At 41.0% G+C, this 22,321-nt stretch overlaps 1 protein-coding gene across 5 annotated transcripts in view; it reads left to right on the top strand.

The window, feature by feature from the left end:
* The window catches only part of ADGRG2 (adhesion G protein-coupled receptor G2), a 133,510-nt gene extending 111,189 nt beyond the window's left edge, over positions 1-22,321 (top strand). For 4 of the 5 annotated variants that reach the window (XM_087427655.1, XM_087427658.1, XM_087427656.1 and 1 more), the window contains 14 exons: positions 292-683; positions 3,211-3,382; positions 4,096-4,252; positions 5,151-5,294; positions 5,917-6,039; positions 6,701-6,746; positions 6,871-6,974; positions 8,034-8,155; positions 9,283-9,551; positions 12,293-12,392; positions 12,964-13,247; positions 16,126-16,227; positions 17,478-17,630; positions 20,566-22,321. In XM_087427655.1, coding sequence (XP_087283781.1) covers positions 292-683; positions 3,211-3,382; positions 4,096-4,252; positions 5,151-5,294; positions 5,917-6,039; positions 6,701-6,746; positions 6,871-6,974; positions 8,034-8,155; positions 9,283-9,551; positions 12,293-12,392; positions 12,964-13,247; positions 16,126-16,227; positions 17,478-17,630; positions 20,566-20,750 — 2,353 coding nt within the window. In that variant the 3' untranslated portion in view covers positions 20,751-22,321. The remainder of the gene's footprint in view (positions 1-291; positions 684-3,210; positions 3,383-4,095; positions 4,253-5,150; positions 5,295-5,916; positions 6,040-6,700; positions 6,747-6,870; positions 6,975-8,033; positions 8,156-9,282; positions 9,552-12,292; positions 12,393-12,963; positions 13,248-16,125; positions 16,228-17,477; positions 17,631-20,565) is intronic. The other variant, XM_087427659.1, reaches the window with a different exon arrangement.

Below are 22,321 nucleotides of genomic sequence, written 5' to 3' on the forward strand. Positions count from 1 at the left end.
GATAAGTGGTAAATCATAGAGACCTAGAGCAGCAGTGAACCAGAACTGGGAATTCATAAAAGAGCATCGCTCCTGGCTAATTCATCTCCTAGGGAGGAGGTGGTGGAAGTGGGAAGGGGCAGGGGGCCAGTGGCAGGTGCACAGAGGATGTGCAGTGGCAGAAGCTGGGAGTGGCAGGTCCTCGATGGAGCCACGTCCCCTTGGTGGTGTCAGATGGTTGTCAGAGGAGGAGATTCACCTCTGTGTAACTCGTTCGTGTCTCACGTGCATCTCTCTGGTTCTTTCCTTTAGTGACCTGCAGGATCCCGTTGTGTGTCTTGCTAGTCATCCACAAGGCCCACAATTTTCTTCTCCCAGCGATCCCATCCCCGTTGCTCCTCAGGCCACCATTCTTTCTGAGGTCTCCAGTACCTTCTCTTTTGCTGAGCCTCGAGGTCATCCATCTGTTACCGAGAGGCCTCCCTCTCAGATAGGGGTCATTCACCTTTCTTCTCCCCAGCCTTCGGCTCCCATAGCTTCCAGCCTTGCCATTGATATGCCCTTCCAATCTGGAACTCTCTCTTCCCCTACGCCCCAAACTGATCTTTCCCACACCCTGCCACTTGTGAAATCCTCACTTCCCTCTCCCACCACGTCTGCCCCTGTGAATGCCGTCATGACCAGCACACCTCCTGACAAGACAGGTAAATATGAGGAGCCAAGCTGCTCCTATGTTTGTGGTAATTCTGGCTACCTGAAATGCAGCTGTCAGCCTGCCAAACCAAGATATCTATAATAAGACCATGCTGAGCCTTTATGATGTCTGGTTGATTTTGAGAGCTTTCCTTCAGGCGTTCAGAGAACATAGATATGGCTGAGTTTGATTGTTTTGACCAAGAGAGTGGAGAAATAGCTCTGAGGCAAGCACAGATGTCATTTTATCGAGATGAGTTATTTTATAGGTTTCTTTCTCCTACAAAAGGTTTTTGGGTCACTGTTTTCAACATTCTAAAGAGAAAACTTTTGAACTGTTAAACACAGTAGCGCCATTTAGACAGAAGACAAAAGAAAAAATTGGTGTTCTTGAAAATCAGTCAGTCACAGAGTGACAGAGCTGGGACTGAGCCAAGGTAGCCTCAAGGAGGGGAGAAACATTCCGAAGGCCTAGACGTGGGTCTGCACGGGCCCTCAAAGGCAGCGTGATCTGGGATAAGCTATTCATTTAGCTCCTCCTGACTCAGCCTGCTCTGCTTCAAGATGGAAATGATCACACTACTGCACTAGGTTGAGAACGATGGTGTACGTGAGAATGCCGTGGAAACAGCAAAGGGCTCCCTGGACAGAAAGTAGGCTTAGGGGTAAAGAGAAGAGACAAGGGAGCAGAAAGAATTCTGGATACTCTATGGAGTTTCAATTCAGTAAGAAGCAAGTCTTCCTCTAGGAGGCAAAGCCAAATTCTTGGCAACATGAGACTGGAGCTCAATCTGTGGTCCCCGCCTCCTCCGCCACAGGGCCAGCATCCCCAGGAGATTTGGAGCACCTGCCAAATGACTTGATATTTCTTCGAATTTGCACTTCTCTCTTAATTTTTTAAATAGATATGAACATTTTAGGCTAAATTATAAAATCATTGGGGCTCTAGTTAAGAACCAGTTAAGAGAAGGTTCAATGGCTGATGAAGAATAAAGTAAAATTAAAATTGTTGGCCTGAGCCTAAAATGCCCATCTTTCCAAAGCTATTCCCACTGACCCTTGGAATCAACCTAACAGGCTACACGGAAAGGCCAGCAAGGTGGTCTCCTGTGTCAATGCTTCTACTCCCAGGACTTTGGCTTCAGCCAATGAGACAACAGAAGCAAAGTGACATATGCATAAAAGATGTGTTGGGGTATTACCTGGTAGCTAAAAAGTAGGTATAACTTAACGGTTCCACAAGAGCAGAATGATGAAATATGTCACCTTAACACAATGACTATTATGCAGCCCTGCATAAGAACAGCTAAACAGAAATTTGGGGGCATTCTTCACATCTTGAGTGAAGTGAAAATAGCAAAACAATAAATAGTTCGCACGCCATGTTTATAACAGTATTTTATAACACATGGATAAAGATTAGAAGGGAATATGCAAAATAAGAAATAGGATGTTAGGTGGTGGAATTGAGATCTTTTTGTTGTTAGACAGATTTATATCATTGTTTCCCAATTAAAAACACTATTAAAAATCAGGCTTACAGCTGATAGTTCAGCTATTAATTTCATAATATTCTTTTTTCCACAAAAGAGCTTCTAGTGACCCACACAAAATCCTATACGTATGATATAAATTAAATACAGTCATGTGTTGCTTAACGGGGACACGTTCTGAGAAATGTGTCATTAGGCGATTTCATCATTGTTCAAATATCACAGAGTGTACTTATACAAACCTAGATGGTATAGCCTACTACACACCTATGCTATATGGTACTAATCTTATGGGATCACTGTGGTATATGTGGTCTGTTGTTGACCAAAATGTTGTTATGACTGACTGTACAAGTATATTTGTGCTTATATGAATATACCCAAAATAGACTGGTGTGCTTTTACATTTTTTTTAATTAGGTTTCTTGAAGTATAATTTACATACAGTAAAATTCATCCAGTTCTATGGATGAATGAAATTTTTACAGTTCTATAAGGTTGAATAAACACCCACAGTCACGTAACCACTATCGTGATATATAACATTTTCACTACCCCCAAAGTTCCCTTGTGTCCCTTTGTAGTCACTTCCTACCCACTGCCCCCAGCCCCTGGCCACCATTGATCTGTTTTGTTTCCCTATAGTTGCGATTTTTCTAAAATGTCACGTGAAGAGAATGGTACAGTATGTAGCCTTTTCAGTCTGGCTTCTTTCACTTGATACATTGGAGAATTGGAGATCCATCCATGTTGTTGCATGTATCAGTAGCTCATTCCTTTTTATTACCAAATAATGCCCATTGTATGGATGGACCACAGTTTGTTTATCCATTCTCCAGCTGATGGTCATTTGGGTTGTTTCTAGTTTGGGACTAGTATGAAAAAGGCCACTATGAACATTCATGAACAAGTCTTAAGACATGTTTTCATTTCCCTGGGGCAAACACCTAGGGGTGGGTTTGCCAGGTCACAGAGTCTATGTATGTTTCTTTATTAGTGATTTTTCCATTATGTGTTCATAAAGTGATTTGGCTCTCTGTTATAGAAATTGTTCACACCAGCAGCATCAGTGTTTCTGATCTTGAGAACCAAGTGTCCCAGATGGAGAAGGCTCTGTCCTTAGGCAGCTTGGAGCCTAACCTCGCAGGAGAAATGATAAACCAAGTCAGCAAACTCCTTCATTCCCCGCCTGCCTTGCTCGCCCCTCTGGCCCAAAGGTATGACTTAGCAAACTGATGTGGTCATGAGAGGGGACCCTCTAATGATAATGATGCTTCTTACATGATTAATTCTGGCCAAATATTTTTCTCCCGTGTATGAGGTTCATAACGATTTGTTAAGTTGCTCCTCTATTTTTTTTTAATTTTTGTTTATTGCAGTAACATTGGCTTATAACATTGTATAAATTTCAGGTGTACATCGTTATACTTCTATTTCTGCGTAGATTACATCATGTTCACCACTCAAATACCAATTACAACCCATCACCACACACATGTGCCGAATTATCCCCTTCGCCCTCCTCCCTCCCCCCGTCCCCTCTGGTAACCACCAATCCAATCTCTGTCTCTATGTGTTTGTTTATTGTTGTTATTATCTACTACTTAATGAAGGAAATCATACGGTATTTGACCTTCTCCCTCTGACTTATTTCACTTTGCATAATACCCTCAGTGTCCATCCATGTTGTCACAAATGGCTGGATTTCATCCTTTCTTGTGGCTGAGTAGTATTCCATTGTGTATATATACCACGTCTTCTTTATCCATTCGTCCCTTGATGGGCACTTAGGTTGCTTCCAAGTCTTGGCTACTGTGAATAACGCTGCAATGAACACAGGGGTGCATGTATCTTTGCTCCTCTATATTCTGCTTAGAATGGGGAGAACAGAGTGGGAGTGCTGAATTTGAACTGCCACTTATCTTTACAGATTGCTAAAAGTAGTGGATGACATTGGCTTACAGCTGAATTTTTCAACCAAGACCATAAGTATAACCTCCCCTTCTTTGGCTCTGGCCGTGATCAGAGTGAATGCCAGTAATTTCGATACAACTACCTTTGCTGCCCAAGACCCTGCAAATCTTCAGGTACCTCCTAATTTATTGTGGAAAAAGCCTTCTCTTGTATATGATTGTAGACCCCGTGTACTTCATGATTAAGGGAATTACTGCTTATAGTCAGGGGTGATATTCAAAATATTTAGCATCTAGAACAATGAGGCAGCAGCACAGAATCTAAAAAAGGACATTGGTCTTGGCTGGAGCAGAATCTCAGTGATCCTTGTTGCGCCCAGTGTTAACCCTTTAGCAGCAGGATTGTGGAAGTTTCGAGGTGGGGGTGAAGTGGGGGAGGTGTCCAGCAGAGGGTTCTAGGCAGTTGGGAGAGAGCAGGCACATTAGCTACTCATCAACCCATTTCAATATTTTAACAAGTGTTATGACTACACGGGTGTGAATACTGGTACTGAATATGGATCCTGCTTCTAGTGTTTTCTCTCCACCTATTAGAGGGATTGGGGGCTGGAAACGCCCAAGTAAAACCAAGTCTTGCCTTTTAATTTAATTTTTATAGTCTTCCCTTTACAAGTTTAGTGCTTGTGGTTCTATGAAGACTTTGCCCTAACAGGTCACCAAGTTGGTGTGTCTGCTGCTGTGGTCTCTCTGGGCTCTGCAGTTATACTGCACTTTCTTTTTTTTTTTTCCCCCAGCTTTATTGAGATATAATTGACGTATAATACCCTGCACTTTCTGACTGTTTCTGTGTATCCTTGATATGTTTCCTTTCCTACTCCAAGGCCTCATCTCCCTATTATACATCCTCTCTAGTTTTGCAGCAATCGGAGAAACAGAAGAAGAACCAATTTTAAATAGAGACACCACAGATAAACGTCCTTACAGGATCCTCCAGCTTAATTAGTTGTCGTGTTTTCCATCTCCTCATTATACTAGCCCCAGATAAGTTTATTATCTTTTACTTGATTTTCAGGTTTCTCTGGAAACTCAGGCTCCTGAGAATAGCATTGGCGTTATTACTCTGCCTTCATCCCTGATGAGTAGTTTACCAGCTAATGATGTGGAGCTGGCTTCCAGGGTTCAGTTCAACTTTTTTGAAACACCTGCCCTGTTTCAGGTAAAGTTGCCACTAACTGTTTTTGGTTCAGGTTTTATTTGGGGGTCGGGGGATTTTGTTTCTTTTAGTTCTCACATATTCATATGCGTGCTATAAGTCAAATGAATTGCTGGAAAACTGCAGTTTATTTTTAGATAGGATGTAATGATGCTGGGTATGATAAATAACAGTCACTGACACTTACATAGCATTTACCAATTGCCAAGCACTATCCTAAGCACATACAAATGTTAACTCTAATCCTCTCAACACCCCTATGAGGGAGAAACTACTAAACTATTATCCTCATTTACAGATGAGGACATGGAGGCACAGAGAGGTTAAATAACTTGCTTAAGGACACACAGCTTAAATGGCTTAATGTTATGTTCCTTTTAAGATTCATGAGGGTCCCGTTGTGTCGATCTGTGAAATTTAACTCAGTATTTAGAGCATTGTGTAGTGGAACAAGCTCTGCTTCTAACTGTGCTCCTTGGGAAAGTCACTTTACTCCCTGACACTCAATTTCTGATTGTAAAATAAACAATGTGGACTAAATAGTCCTTAGAGTCCCTTCTAGCTCTCAAGCTCTTTGATAACGTTTCATTTTCCCCTGCCTTCTTGTTGATCTTTGGCGTGCTAGGACCCTGCCCTGGAGAACCTCTCTCTGATCAGCTACGTCATATCTTCCAGTGTTGCGAACCTGACCGTCAAGAACTTGACAAGAAACGTAACGGTTACATTAAAGCACATCGACCCGAGCCAGGTGGGAGAGGCCAGTCTGGTCTGGTCATTGACCAGAAACACCTTGTGCAAACTATGCCTGTAAAACTTGGCCTGAAAAAGGCAGGTCCAGCAGAACCTTAAACTCGGTTAGAGCAGTCTGTAAGACTAGAATCACGTAGTCACTCCGTTGGGTTTTAGCATGCCTAATAATTGACCACCTAATTTCTGAGAGGGAGCAGTGCAAAAGCAAGCTCTTATCAGCTGCCGAATTTCAGTGTGTTCAGATCTGTGGCTGTAGGTCTGATTCTCACCTCCAAAGAGAAAATCGCTCCCAGTTCAGTTCACATTAAGCGGGATCTCTGACCTTGCTACTCAAAGTGTGGTCTGCAGACCGGCAGCATCAGCATCACCTGGGAGCTTGCTAGAAATGCAGACTCTCAGGCCCCACCCCAGACCCACGGAATCAGAATGTGCATTTTAACAAGGCCTCAGGATGATTCCTATGCACGATTGCTGAGTTTAAGAAGTGCTAACCTATATGAGACTCACTTGCTTCTAGGGACCAGTATAAAATAAGAACTCTCCAAAAAAATCAAGAATGATATTCTGAAATGAAAAATATCATAGTTTTTTTCCAAATTGCTTTTCAGTTTTTTTCAGTTCAGTAAATTAATTATTTGTAACTTTTCTTTCTACTGCAGGATGACTTAACAGTAAGATGTGTATTTTGGGATTTGGGCAGAAATGGTAGGTTCCAGTTATACCTTTTTCAAAGTCTTGAGTGGATGGTGGGAGCGGGGTGGGGAGGAGGAGAGGGTCATTGGTGCTGTGGCCTTGCTTATGGGACAGATACTCTTCCCAATGCCAACAGGTGGTAGAGGAGGCTGGTCATCTGATGGCTGCTCTGTCAAAGACAGAAGGCTGAATGAAACCATCTGTACCTGTAGCCACCTTACAAGCTTTGGCGTCCTATTGGTAATATTCCCACACTACTTGGCCTTGGATTCTGGGTCTGGGGGGTAGCTGGGCATCATACCATGATATCTAATCAGATGGATGACTTTGATAGACCAGCAGACATCATAATATTGTGGCAAAGTTATAAACCAATGAGCTTACTCTTCTAATAAACAAAGGTACTTGAAGGAAAATACTTCAACATGGAAGTATTTTTTCACATTCTATTTTTACATTTAATGTTTTCTCTTTTAAATAGCTAGGAGGACTAGAGAATTCAGATTAAAATGAGTAATAAAAATTGTTTAGTTTATGGGGCCTGGCCCAGTGGCATAGTGGTTAAGTTCGCATGCTCCGCCTCGGCAGCCTGGGGTTCGCAGGTTCAGATCCCAGGCGCAGACCAACGCACCACTTGTCAAGCCATGCTGTGGCGGCGTCCCAGATAAAGTAGAGGAAGATGGGCATGGATGTTAGCCCAGGGCCAATCTTCCTCAGCAAAAAGAGGAGAATTGGCAATGGATGTTAGCTCAGGGCTAATTTTCCTTACACACACACAAAAAAATTGTTTAGTTTGCAATACACTTTAAAATTTTTATAAAACACTGCATAAATGATCTTATTTAATCTTCCCAACAGTCCTGCAAGATAGGTAGCATGGGGTGTTGTTATTGTCGTTTTAATGAAGTCAGAATTAAGACTCACTTGTTAGGTAATTGTCCACAGTCATAGAACTAAGAAATGTAAGAGCCAGGAGCCAAGTTCAAGTCTTTAGGCTCCTGGCCCAGTGCTTTTCTAGTGCACCATAATGCAATGACTAAGACTATGGGCTTTGGAGTTAGCCAGAGCTGAATTTGGATCCTGGCTCCTCCACTTCCTAGCTGTGTGACCTTGGGCAAATTATTTAACCTCTGTGGGCCTTGGTTTCATTATCTTTACCTGATGATAATAATTGTGCCTACATTGTAGTTTTGTTGAATGGACTATGAATGGGCACTTAGAACAGTTAATAAATATAAATCATGACTCTTTTATTTATTTAAAAATATTTGGTCTTGAAAGCAATATTTTCTTTTTCAGGACCTATCTCGAACATCCTTGCCACCTGCTCAGATGATGGCTCTGACGTTTATCACATACATTGGTTGTGGGCTTTCATCAATTTTTCTGTCAGTTACTCTTGTAACCTACATAGCCTTTGAGTGAGTATCCACAACTGGAAACTTGGATTATAGGATGCAGTGCTCACCTCCATTGCTAAAGTGTATTACTTAAGCATACTCCTCAGTCTACCTTATCCTGTACATCCATCCAGTGGGGCCACCTTAAAACTTCATGGGACTTTTTGGTTTACATACTTGCTTCCTTCCACTAGTCTCTGCACTCACTGAAGGCAGGGTTTGTGTCTCAATCATCTCTGTACTCCAGAATGATGCCTGGTACCTATTCGACATTGTAGGTCAAAGCAAGCATGACACTCTAAATAACAGCATCTCCTTCTTGGCTTACCAGAAGGGTCCCTTTGGTCACTTTTGGGGGAGAATTCCAACAAATTCCATTGGAAAAGAAGGAAATAGTCACTTTTATTACATTAACTAAATGAAACAATATATATATGTAAGTTCTGAGATTTAGATTTTGGACACTGATCAGGAAATGCACAAATTTATTTTCAGTGCCGAACTTAGGGTCCAGCTGTGACTACAGATCTTCTAGTGGACATTTGGAAATTTTAATAGTGAGACTAAATTACCTAAGGCCAGCCATTACTCAGAATGATTTCACCAGGTCTAATTTCACACACACATAAACATGTACATGTCATCAATTAGCTGTATTTTCCTATGGCTGTTTCATTTAGCTATAGTTTAAACTGTTCTTTCCATGATCTCATTTTAACTAAAAACATAAGATAGGGGAATCTGGCTATGTTTTGAAGATCTGAACATAGGAGCCTATGATATGAGAAGCAGCAGCAGTGCTTCTGAAAGTAGTTTGGGAGAAATGGGGGCGAGTGCTCAGTAGATTCCACTACAAACTATTTAAAAGGATAGGTCGACAGTCAGCATGTAAAAGGTTCCACAGAAACATAAACAAAATTTCCCATATGGTTATTACAGATGATTCTCTTTAGATTTTTTCCTTTGTTGTTGTTAATTGCTGTTGGTTTTAATGCCCTCCCACACATACAAACACACACTCAAAGAGAGGAAATTTATGCATATAGATGTTTACCAAAGAATAAAAATAAATTGCGTGGAACTCAGATATACTCACATAAGGGTTGGCAGAATGTGATGCTAATTCTTTTCTTGCCTTTTCCTTTTAGAAAGATCCGGAGGGATTACCCTTCCAAAATCCTCATTCAGCTGTGTGCAGCTCTGCTCCTGCTGAACCTGGTGTTCCTCTTGGACTCGTGGATTGCTCTGTATGACATGCAAGGCCTCTGCATCTCGGTGGCTGTATTTCTGCATTATTTTCTGTTGGTCTCATTCACATGGATGGGACTGGAAGCATTCCATATGTACCTGGCCCTTGTCAAAGTGTTTAATACTTACATCCGAAAATACATCCTTAAATTCTGCATTGTCGGTTGGGGTATGTATAATTTTGCTTGCACATTTCCTGGACTTTCTCTGCTTTTTCCCCAGTGTTTTGATTTTTAATCAGGTAGAGACAATGAAGAAGCAGGTCACACTTGGCAGGTTTCTAAAACAGCTTTGTTCTCCTTACGTTTTGCACTTCCCAAAGAGCAACCTTGCCAAGTCTCTTTCTATAACACCTGTATATTTCCCCTGGATTGGTTATGAACATAAAACTTTTTGAGGTTGGGGCTATGAATCCTCTTTGTATCTCCAGCAATTAGAATTAGGGCTGGCACACAGAAGGTGCTCAATAAATTGAAAAAGTTAGCTTGGTGATAATGAAGCCAAACTCTCAGTCCCCGAGTTCCGAGCTAGCCTCACTTTGTTCTGTACCGCCCAGATATCACAGACATACATGACGGAATGCTCAGAAAGGCAGAGTGAGAGAATGTACAGATAAAACCTGATGTCACTTCATCATCACACTGGCACAGTATTTCAGAGCATGCCACCTGTTGGCGGGGGGTCACAAAGTTTCAGACTCTCCAAAGATCTTGAAGATTTCTTCATTCAACTCCCCACCAAATGTAGGAGCATCCTCAACTTGACTTGACTTATCCTTGACTAAAGATAATCTAACCTCTGCTTGAACACCTCTATTATTGAGGAACTCATTACCTTTTTTGAAAAACAAAATTCAACTGAGTAAATTTTAAAGATCTTATTGGCTTTATTCAACAATTCATGAATCTGGCAGCATCCAATCTAGCAGATAGAAAGGAGCTCCGAGGAGCTGTACATAATGAAAGACTTCATACACAGAAGGGAGCGGGAACAAGGAAGTTATACTGGGCAAAAAATCGTGTTGGTTGTGGCAAGATCACCTTCCTTTAAGGGACGGCAGGGCTCTATCAGGCAGATGACCTCACTAGTGCTGATCAGGAGATTGCTGATTGACTGGTTTAAGATTCCACTTCTGGGAGAGCTGAAAATGTAATTAAGTCTCGGCGTGGTAATGTGGCGCTTAGCATAAGCAACTCCATTTGGGGCCAGTTGTCTTGTTTTTAATACCTTACAAGGCAGCCAGTAACCATTTTCTAAAGCTCTACAGTTCTGTTTTTCCATTAAGTTCATTTGGCTCCCTGTGGTACTTAACCAGGGTCTTGGCTTTGCTCTCTCAGGCAAAAAAATAATAAGCTGATACCTCTTCTGCCAGAGTCCTTTAGATAATCTACAAGTAATATATAACATTATGTATAATGCCCTGTTGTTCAGTGTATTTTCACACAAGTAACTCTGTGAAAGACAAGCCAGTAAGGTTAACAAGGCAGTTATTGCTAACACCAGGTAAAGAAACCAGCTCAGAGTGGTGACGTGATTTACCCCAATTCACACAGCTTGAGAACAGCCAAGCCCTGCTTTCTGATTTCTTATGCGTATTGCTTCCACTATATTACCGCCACCATTCCTCCCAGACTCCCACCTCTTCTTCAGGCTAAATATTTTTTTCAATTATTCCCTACACAACAGGATTGCAAACCCTTTACCACCCTTGTCACCCACCTGTCATTATATCTTTGTGAAGAATAACAGAACAACACCTTTCCGGAAAGATAAGTCACTTCTTCCCAGAAAAATAAGTCACTGTTTCTGACATTAGGTACAGATTCTGTCTTCTCTTTAGAAGCCTGAAAGGTTGGATTCCCATGTCAAGGACAAGCTCCACACCCCCAATATTTCATTTTTCGGAAAGTGTCTCACTTAGGAAGTCATCGTATGTCAGTGTCTCCGAAAAGTACAAATATAAAAGAATTAAATATTATGTTAGATCGTACCAGGCACCCCAACCTCTCTGTGAGAAGGAATTGTTTTTTAGTTACCAGAACCTTGATATTGGATGTCAGGGTGGTCTGTGCACAGTGTGTGGTGTCAGCGTGGGGTGGGGTGGGGGGCGATGGGGTCGAGGGATAAGGACTCCTTCCCAGCCAAAAGCCATTTTAAGCTGGGAGGAGCCTTCTCATTGTGTTTCTTCTTAGCAGAAGTGCCCATGGGCCCTTGAGAGAGCCAGCATAGTGGCAGTCACCACCCCCAAATCAACCAGGTCAGGCTCCTCAAGCCATCAGTGGGTTCAAGATAATCAATTGAAGACTTTTGGGTTCACAATGAAAGATTTGCCAGGACTTGCTGATAACCCTAGTATGTTGACTACTTAGTTTACATTTTGGAGTCCTTCACTTTGCCTGCCACCTGACTCTTAAAATTACATTCCAGAAGTGTGTAAGTTAAGGGTAACACTAGCTGCTGTAGCAGACAAACCCTGAATTCTCAAGAGAAGATCATTTCTTGCTCGTGCACAGTCCAGTTAGCAGGAGCGGAGGGGTCTCTGGTCTTGCGGTTATTCAGGATCCAAGCTGCTGGAGACTCTGCCTCAAGACAGGGCTTCCAAGGTCACCCTGGATTTGGGATAAAAGAGAGTTGAGGATCTCACAGGAGGTTTTTATGAGACAGGCCTAGAGGTGGAGCAAATCACTTCTGTCCATATCCCATTGGCCAAGACCTAGTCATGTGGCCACACACACCTAGCTACAAGGGAGGCTGGGAGATATCCAGCCACGTGCCAAGGAGGAAGAGAAACTGGGTTTGGTGAACAGCTCACCTGTCTCTGCTCCCAGAAGAAAATAGAACATGATCTCTATTCTTCTCACCACCTTTGGTTATTAGAACTATGTGTGACTGATGTTTCCCATCTTCCAGGGGTACCAGCTGTGGTTGTGACCATTGTCCTGATTATATCTCCAGATAACTATGGGCTTGGATCCTATGGGAAATTCCCCAATGGCTCCCCCGATGACTTGTGAGTACAAAGCCCCAGAGGGAATCTTAAGTGAACTGGAAAACAGAATTCTCTAAGAAAGCAGAGGATCTAATCAGCATGTCAACTCTGGCTCTCATCCTAATAAAATCCAGTAACATTTACAGCAGGCTTCGCAGTTATATATGTAATGAGATAAGCTGGTTGGAAATGCCATGCTACTACTTAAGTATTAAAGAAACAAATTAGGAAGAAATATTTTGAAAAAACTTGTATAAGCCTCTGATAAAAATGAAATACCAGCTACATTATATTAGTAAAGATTCATGGAATAGAGTAACTAGGATTTCAAGAGGGTAAAATCCTGAATATTTTCAAAGAATATTTTTTAAATACTTTCAATCACCAAGTGTCCTAAAATAAACTAACTCTCTTGGATTTTTTTCCCTAGAGCTATAAATCGTTGTGAAGAACAGTGGCTTTATCTTTTTTTTTTTTTCGTTTTGTACTTGTAGGAAATATTTCAAAGTGATATAGATTTTCATTGTATCATTTTGAACCATATTTCAGCACTGTAATATGTTTTCCCCTGCTTTTTCCCCTCACATTCCAGTTGCTGGATCAACAGCAATGCTGTATTCTATATTACGGTTGTGGGATATTTCTGCGTGATATTTTTGCTGAACATCAGCATGTTCATTGTGGTCCTGGTTCAGCTCTGTCGAATCAAAAAGAAGAAGCAACTGGGAGCCCAGCGAAAAACGAGTATTCAAGACCTCAGGAGCGTTGCTGGCCTTACGTTTTTACTAGGAATTACTTGGGGTTTTGCCTTTTTTGCCTGGGGACCAGTTAATGTCGCCTTCATGTATCTCTTTGCCATCTTTAACACCTTACAAGGTAAGCTGTACAGCACTAAATACACACTGAATGATCCCAGTTGAACTTAAAAACATCGCTACTAAAAGTTAGAGTATCTGCAAAGTGGCTTATTTAGTAGTTTAAGATATATGCGATGAAAAACAGATTTATCTTTGAGAAAGGGTGTTTTGAGATCCTTGGAAGAAAGGCATTCACTAAATTCAAGAAGTGGTACTTGTTTCCTCGTTATCCATCATTGTGGATAGAGAGATACATATTGACGGAGAGAACATATTGACGGAACCTGCCAGGAACTCTTTCTGGGAGAGTCAATTCCTCTTCCTTCACTTGGCTCCTCAACTTTTGTTTTTTTCACTTTATATGAAGTAGAACATGCATTCAGAAAAGTGCACACACTATAAATGTCCCTGTGAGGTCTCACCGCTCCACCTCGTAGGCCTGTGTCTGAGTTGAAGACAATGATAAATGTGAAGTCAATAGACAGGCCCGAGTAGCAGCAGCCTGGCCCAGTGGCTAATCCTGAGAAGTTGGTCTGCCGGGACCCGCAGCAGGAAAGGGGCAGGCTCTATGTGTCGCCCTCTGCTTTGGTGCTTCCCATCTGTTAATGAAGTCCAGCTGCAAGTCATTTCAGAACCCTCTTAGTGGTAGTCTTTAGAAAAGCAAATTAATAATTCTTTTAGATCAGTGTTATAAGACTTGTCAGCTGTGATTAATTTTTAATGGAAGTACTTTGGCATTAAAAGCCGAGCAGGCTAATAGGTTTACATTACAATAACAATAATTCATGTCCCTTGGTTTCCTTTTATTCCAAATCCTCTGTTGGGATGCCTTTTAATTCCATTCTCATCTGCTTGTTTTCATCTTTTCCTGTTGCTTTTAGCTCCCATAGCGTCCTCCTGGAGTTCTATCAGGGAATAGATCATGTTGCTAGTTTTCAAAGAAATTCCAACCTGAGATTGAATTCAAATACCTAAGTTGGCTATCAGTTCTTATTTTGTTTGGAGGAAGGCAGTTAATATGCTTGTTGGTTATATACAGTTATTCATTTTTACCTACAACGTACTAGTTCCTGAACTGGTATATCCATGTGTTGCACTACATACTAATGAATAGAAAAGTTTTATTTGCCAACAATGGCCTGCTCAAAGTAAGAGACACTTTAAGAGAAAAAATTATCTGCCCAAATCACACTAATCCTAAACATGAAAGCAAGGTACATACTTCATGTGGGAACTGAACCTGCCTCTTTCTCTTCATTTCCCCAGAATGTCTTCTCATTAGAATATGAATGGATAGAAGGAATGTGTTGTTTCAGTTATAAAAGGGAATTATGCCTAATTCACAGGGCTTTGGGGGTGATTAAAGGAGAGATGTGTGCAGGTTCCGATTTGGGACTTGGGAACCCCATTTTCATCTCTCTCATACGTGTTGTTTCTCCCCTAATGCAGCCAAAGGTAGCCACCCAGGGTAGCAAATGAACAAAGGTGTGCGGGAGTCAAGATATCAGTCTTTAGGATGGGCATGAGTACCCTAGTAGAAGCAAACCTGATATTTTTTTTATTGATGTTTTAATAGTTTATAACATTGTAAAATTTTTGATTGTACATTTTTGTTTGTCCATCACCATATATATGACTCCCTTCACCCCTTGTGCCCACACCCCTACCCCCATTGCCCCTGGTAACCACAATACAGTTTTCTCTGTCCATGTGTTGGTTTATATTCCACATATGAGTGAGATCATATGCTGTTTGTCATTCTCTTTCTGGCTTATTTCACTTAACATAATACCCTCCAGGTCCATCCATGTTGTTGCAAATGGGATGATTTTGTCTTTTTTATGGCTGAGTAGTATTCCATTGTATATATGTACCACATCTTCTTGATCCAATCATCAGTTGAGGGACACTTGGGTTGCTTCCACTTCTTGGCTATAGTCAATAATGCTGCAATGAACATAGGGGTGCATAAGCCTCTTTGGATTGTTGATTTCAGGTTTGTTGGATAGATTCCCAGTAGTGGGATAGCTGGATCATAGGGTATTTCTATTTTGAATTTTTTGAGGAATCTCCATTCCGTTTTCCATAGAGGCTGCACCAGGAAAACCTGATATTTTAAAATGAAGATTTTAAAGTAGATAGGTTAGGGGTTGGGGAGATGGAGAACTCAGAATTCATCCATTCATTTAGCAAATATTTATTGGCAAAAGCCTTGAGGAGTGGTAGCAATGGGGCTATGTGGGGAGCCCTGTGGCTGCCTGGCCTTGACAGAGGTGGGTGGCAGGCGGAGCCTGAGGGCCTCTTCAAGCCTGTAGTGTTGCTCTCTTAGCGGCCAGGATGCCAGTGAAGAATCTCCTTGAGCAGGTTAAAGGTAGGCTGGAAGTCAGACAAGGATGTGGCTGCAGTGCCCCAGGCTAGAGAAGAAGAGGGGAAGGCCCAGGCAAGGGACGTGGCTGTGGGCTAGAGGGGAGGAGCGAGGGCTGAGGGATGTGAGATGAACGGAGGAGATGGCAATTGACAGAACTTGGAAATCCATTATAAATACAGAGGGCAGGGAGGTAGGAGCCTAGGTACGACCTGGCATCCTGGGTGGACGGCTTGTACTTCCAAAGATAGGGAAGGCCAAGGACAGGATGTGAGAGGAGAGACGGTGAGTTTAATTTTGGAAATGCGGAGTAATCGTTGCTTTCATAAGTATTTTTTATCTTACAATGAGAGTCCCTCTAGGGTGCCGTTCAATAGCAAATTTTCCTAGGACTTTGGACATTTTTTTTCAGTTTGCAAAATTTCACTTAGCCTATAGCTGCCAAAGATTTTACCTTTTGTGCAAACGAAGCTCAAGACATTCAGGTCTTAGCTTGGAATTCATTGTGTTATGGGTTTTTTTGCCCCCATAGGATTTTTCATATTCATCTTTTACTGTGTAGCAAAAGAGAACGTCAGAAAGCAATGGAGGCGGTATCTTTGTTGTGGAAAGTTACGGCTGGCTGAAAATTCGGGTAAAGATTTACCTTCCTTTTTCTCCTTCTCTTAAATCTTGAGGAAAAGATTGTATAAGTTAAGATTCAAAGCAATCAATGCCAAAGAAATCAATGAACGGAACCTGCTCAACAGAAAATATTGGTTGTGAACATTAGGAGAAAAAAACTGGTGAATTAAAAAATAATTACTCATATCTGGGAACTTAGTGAGCAATAGAATTAATGGGCTGGCTGCTTCTTGAATGAAGCAACAGTGAAATTTTTAGAATTTATTTCCTTTTGAGCTCATGTTTTCTGTTTGCCCAAAATAATTTTTTTTTTTTTGGTGAGGAAGATCAGCCCTGAGCTAACATCTGATGCCAGTCCTCCTCTTTTTTTTTTTTCTGAGGAAGATTGGCCCTGGGCTAACATCCATGCCCATCTTCCTCTACTTTATATGGGACACCGCCACAGCATGGCTCGACAAGTGGTGCGTCGGTGCGTGCCCGGGATCCAAACCGGCGAACCCCGGGCTGCCACAGCGGAGCGTGTGGACTTAATTAACCGTTTGTGCCACCGGGCCAGCCCCCCAAAATAATTTTTAATATTTACCTTCATAACTTTTTAACTCTTGACTCAACCTTTTCTCCACAGGTCCTGGTTGTCAGTTGCTTAATTTGTAGGTGGGCCAGGCTTCGTATATAAGCTTTAGCATACATTTGGTTATTTTGAAGTTTTTTCAGGTATGCCCTACTGGGTTGTAGAGCAAATAGCTCATTTTTAAGAAAATAAGAAAAATGAAGTACTGTTTGAAAACCTGAATTCCTTTTGTATGAATACTTCCCATGAATATGACCTTCACAGTATTGCAAAGATCTGGCTGCATAAGATCTGTACTCAGAAAATGACAGTACATATAGTTCAGTCATTTGCACGATTTAAGAACCATTAGACATCACAACATGGTTGATTTGTGTGCTTCTGAAGACAGTCCTTGGCTCTGAAGTACCACCTAATTCAGTGGATATTTATAGACACAATCCAATTAGCTTAGCCTTTAGTTCCAAGAGAATATAGGTAACTTTTAACCTGGCAATCATTTAAAGGACAAATGTATATAGTCATAAATGAAAATACATTTTGTCACACCCACTTGTGAAATGTGTGACTTCTCTGTAAGATCTGGAAGGGAGAGATCAGTTGCTAGAGTGGGTTACACGGTGATCTGTCTCTTGCGTTTGAGCTTCAACCTTCTACCCTGTTTTTCTGCAATGCTTATTCTGCTGTAGACTGGAATAAAACCGCTACTAACGGTTTAAAGAAGCAGACTGTAAACCAAGGCGTGTCCAGCTCTTCAAATTCCTTACAGTCAAACAGCAACTCCACCCACTCCACCACACTGCTGGTGAATAACGACTGCGCGGGACTCTCCAGCGGGAATGGTATGTATGGCTCAACATAGGAATTCTCAAGCTAGTGTTTGTTTTATTCAAGTAGTTTTATCCTTTAATGGCATTTTTGCTAAGCAAAGTGACTAATTACATATGTGACTAGTGGATCAAAATGTGGTTCCCTTATAAAAGAGAAAGTTTATTAATCCAAATTTATTCATTTTAGAGCAAATACCAGAACAACTGTTTTGTTTCCTTTTTTTAAGATTTAGTGTTTCCTGATGGGAATGGATGATGACCTAAAAGTATTAACGCTGCAAATCCTGATTTGAGTATTGCCCAAAGACTTCAGTGTTGTGCTATTTCTGTGCAAGCAGTACCTAAAATAGCTGAGAAGACTGTATTGATTTTGAGTAATCTATAATCATACACATCTTCAACACTTTTAAACCTTCCTATTTTTTGCTTGTCATGTTTGTTCATTCTTTTCCACAGTGTGGCTGCCTTATGACAGTACCCAAATCCCCGTGAATATATCAAATACTGAAAGATGAATTGTGACGAGTATTGGTGACCATGTATGTCACCAATATATGAACAGACTATTGCTGCTGTGCCTCCTTTACTCATTAATTCTGACATTTCTAGCTAAAACTTCCATTGTATTTTCTTTCTTTCCTAAGACTGGGCTGTTCATGACTCATAAAAGCTTATCTATTTCTATCTTCTTAATATATCTTTTGCATTTTTATAAAAACTTAAATTCTGCTAGTATACTTTCTCCTTCCCTGGAGAATTTGCCTTTATTCATTGTTTGAGGATATTAGTTATTTTCATGACAAATTCAAATAAATTTGTGAGAAGGTTCATACACCTACCAAATAGTTTTCCAACCTCCCAAAGATGGGAGGTCTTGCTGGTTTGTATAGACTTTTAAAATATAATAGGATGCCTCTAAATCAAGATTTCTCAACCTCAGCACAATTGACATTTGTTGTGGGGGCTGTCCTGTGCATTTGGAGATGTTTAGCAATGACCCTGGTCTCCATCCACCAGATACCAGTAGCACCCACCAACTCACCACCAGTTGTGACAACCAAAAGTCTCTTCAGACATTGCAAAATGTGCCCTGGCGGGTGAAATTTCCCCCCTCCCCTTTGTTGAGAACCACTGCTGTACGAGAAACAGCTGCCATGTGGCCTTAGCTCTACTATAGATACCAGGGGGAGAGCTCTGGGCTCTGGGCCAAATGGCTCTATCAGGAATGACTCAATGTAGGTAAACAGAGGAGAGGCAGTGGCAATCAAGGCTGGTTAATAAGTTAGTGTGAGAAAGCAAGTTCAAAGTAGATAAATCAGAGGTGTGAGGTAAGGCATCAAGAATCCTCAGAATCACAGCATATCAGTAAAGCCTACCGGCTTGGATAAAAGTGTTTGGGGCTCTTCAAGCCAGATTTTTCTATATTCTAGAAAGAACTCAAAGATAAAGCCTCACTTGCCTGGCCTACCAATATGTTGCCATCCTTCGGGGAATCAGATTTGATGGAAGCAGCACATTTTGCACAGATGTTTGACATGGCTGATTTGACACAGCTATTTTTGATGGCTGACAGTGAGGGTGGGGGTGCATTTGAGGCCACCAAAATGGCCATGTGTTTAATACCACGTAACATGCACGTCAGATAGACATCCCTAACTCCTCAGTTCGCACACCAGGATCTGGGATGGATGAGGGATGGGATAGGCAATTTCACAAAAGAAGCTGGAAGTTGAATGGTTTGCTTATTATACCAGGTCAAATTGTTCCTGCACCAAAATGCCTAACTCAGGACAGCTGCCTCAGACAGTCACATACCCTGTTTGAGCTGTACCCAGAGATGGAGCTGTGTTAACCATATCCATCACCTAGTTTGTGTGAATATTACATATTTCAGTTATGTCTTAGAGGCTTGGGTACCAGCAGCCATCTCACTTGGTACATGGGGCCACAGCTCACAGCTTGGAAGAAACATCACATGTTGACTCCTTCACTTCTGAGCCATGTAACTTTGAACAAAGCACTTAATTTCTGAAACCCTTTCATCATCTGTGAAATGGGGATAATAATAGCACCCATCCCATAGGGTAATACATGAAAGAAGATTTATAAAGTTCTCAGAACTGTTAATCATTATTACTATTATAATTATGGCATGAACTAACAAACTGGCTTATTATTCAGCTTTCTACATCGTCTTCCAATGGTATGATGGTCAGAAGGATGGTGCCAAGTAGCTAGAGGGTCTCAGTAGCTGTGCCCCGCCCCCACACACACATAATTCAGGGCCTGCTCAGGGTAGGGGAGGCCCAGGTCCAAACCAGTTTCTCTAGAATGCCCAGCTGCTCCCTGGCCTGGACTCTGAGGTTAGAATTGGTGGTTTCCTCTTGGGAATCAGTCCTATTCTGATTTAGTCAGAGGGGCTGATTTAGTCTATGAGAGACGATTTATTCTTGCCGTGCCTGTTGTTGCTCTGGGTTTCTCTGGTACAAAGTTTTATTTTATAAGAATCTTAGGGAACCAAGAACCTTGTAAGGGGATGTATGGGGATCTCTGTTAACCTTAACTTTTGGGGGGAGACCAGAATTTACATTAGGTTATATTACACATATGCTACTACTTAAAATCAATATATATTTCACCAGAGTTAGGAAATAGACTTTTTAAAATCAAATATATTGCTTTGCTTCATATTTTGACCATTTCATTAAAAAACACTGCCATAGAGAACTGGTTTCTGAATCATTCTCCAATTTGTTTTGCTTACTTTGAGTGGTCTTCGGGAAGGAATGAAAAGTAAATAAAACATGACAATATAGCATAAATATTTTTTTAAAAAGACATGCTCTATGTGTGCATACTTAAGAATAAAGTGATGTTTAAGTTTGTTTATTTTTTAAATGCTTTCTGTGGATACTTCATGACACCAATTTTGTTTTTCCTTATAAAGGGAATGCTTCTACAGAGAAGAATGGTGTTTCTTTCAGTGTTCAGAATGGAGACGTGTGCCTTCATGATTTCACTGGTAAACAGCACATGTTTAATGAGAAAGAAGATTCCTGCAATGGTAAAAGCCGTATCGCTCTCAGAAGGACTTCAAAGCGGGGAAGCTTACACTTTATTGAGCAAATGTGATTCCTTTTTCTAAAATCAAAGCATGATGCTTGACAGTGTGAAAATGTCCAATTTTACCTTTTACACAATGTGAGATGTATGAAAGTCAACTGATTTTATACTCAGCAGCCTCTGGAGGAGCATCAACTAATTGAGGGCAAAGGTTACTATTGGAAGAGGAAACCAAGACATTATACCATGGTTTTTAGACATTTGCGAATTGGTTTCTTATCCTTCATTTTAAAAGAAGATTGGTTTTAAACAACACACTAAGAATAAGACTCATTTTAAAAAGTCAAAGTAGTTCATTTCCAGCTACATTTTAAAAAGGCTAAGTTATCTTTGATAACATCATATAAAGGAACTGTTGACTTCAGTCTGTTGGTGAGTTTAGTTGTGCATGCCTTTGTTGTAAATAAGCTCAATTCTAGTGACCCATATGTCAAAAATCTTACTTCTATATTTTTTGTATTTATTTTCTACTGTGTAAATTTATTTCTTTGTAGAATCGTGGTTGTGTTGTTGTGTCTAATGTGATAATTCTGAAAATCCTTACTGGTTCAGTGAATTCTAAAACTCCTTTTGGAGATTACATGGGATGTGAAATAGAGAAACGTCACTGAAATCAAGAAATAATAATGCCAGCCAGACTGGAAAAATGTAAGCAGACAGTGCCACAGTTAGCTCATAGAGTGCCTTTGAGCGAGTTACAAAAAGGGGCCCCCACTGGCCAGACACAGCCCCATGGGCTCGTGGTTTGGCAAACAGAGTGGGGACCATATTTTAGCCCCACTCACCCTCTTAGGTGCCCCTTGCGCAGGGTACAACCTGAACAACCATATACGGCATCCAGTACTGATACCCATCTCCTGACCTCATCCCTAATCATCAGATTATGGAATCTGCACCAAGATGTTTAGCTTAATACCTTGGCCACAGAGAGGGATGGAACTGTAATCTAGACCATATGTCAGGAAAATTGTGAATGTGGAGGAGATACATACACTGCCACTTCTCAAATCCCCAGAGCCTTTCTTTTTAAGAGAGATGTATATAAAGATAAAAATCATATTGCTGTTCTTTAAAAGACAACTGCATGGTACTTTGTTGATTGTTATGACTGGTACACTCTGGCCCAGCCAGAACTATAATTATTTTTTTAAAGGTATCAAGTTTTGACGAGTGTATAGTGACAAGGGGGAGCAACTATTGGGAATGGTGAACTATCCTGCAATGCTATTGTTTCCATATGTATCAAACCCTGACTGCTCCTAGCTATAGAGGGTCTATCTTGCTTCCCACCTACAGCTGCTTGAACAGTGCCTCAAGTATGTCCTTATTAGGAACAGTTCAAAACCCTTTCGTCTAGTCTTTCCCTAAGGTTCCCTTGCATATATTTCAAGTGAATGTTGTATGCCAGACTAACCGTAGAAATAATATAATACACTTCCGTGAGTGCTGATTTGCCTTTGCAATATTTCTTCTCCGATTTATTTAATTGTCTTGTATTTATATGTTAAAATTGCCAAAATAAATTTGCAATTAAGTCCTTTAAGTTTGAGAACTTGCACAAAGAGAAAATGTTTGAGATC

The sequence above is a fragment of the Ceratotherium simum genome, chromosome X (genome assembly GCF_057802395.1).
Source record: "Ceratotherium simum simum isolate JZ-2026a chromosome X, ASM5780239v1, whole genome shotgun sequence".
Taxonomy (NCBI): domain Eukaryota; kingdom Metazoa; phylum Chordata; class Mammalia; order Perissodactyla; family Rhinocerotidae; genus Ceratotherium; species Ceratotherium simum.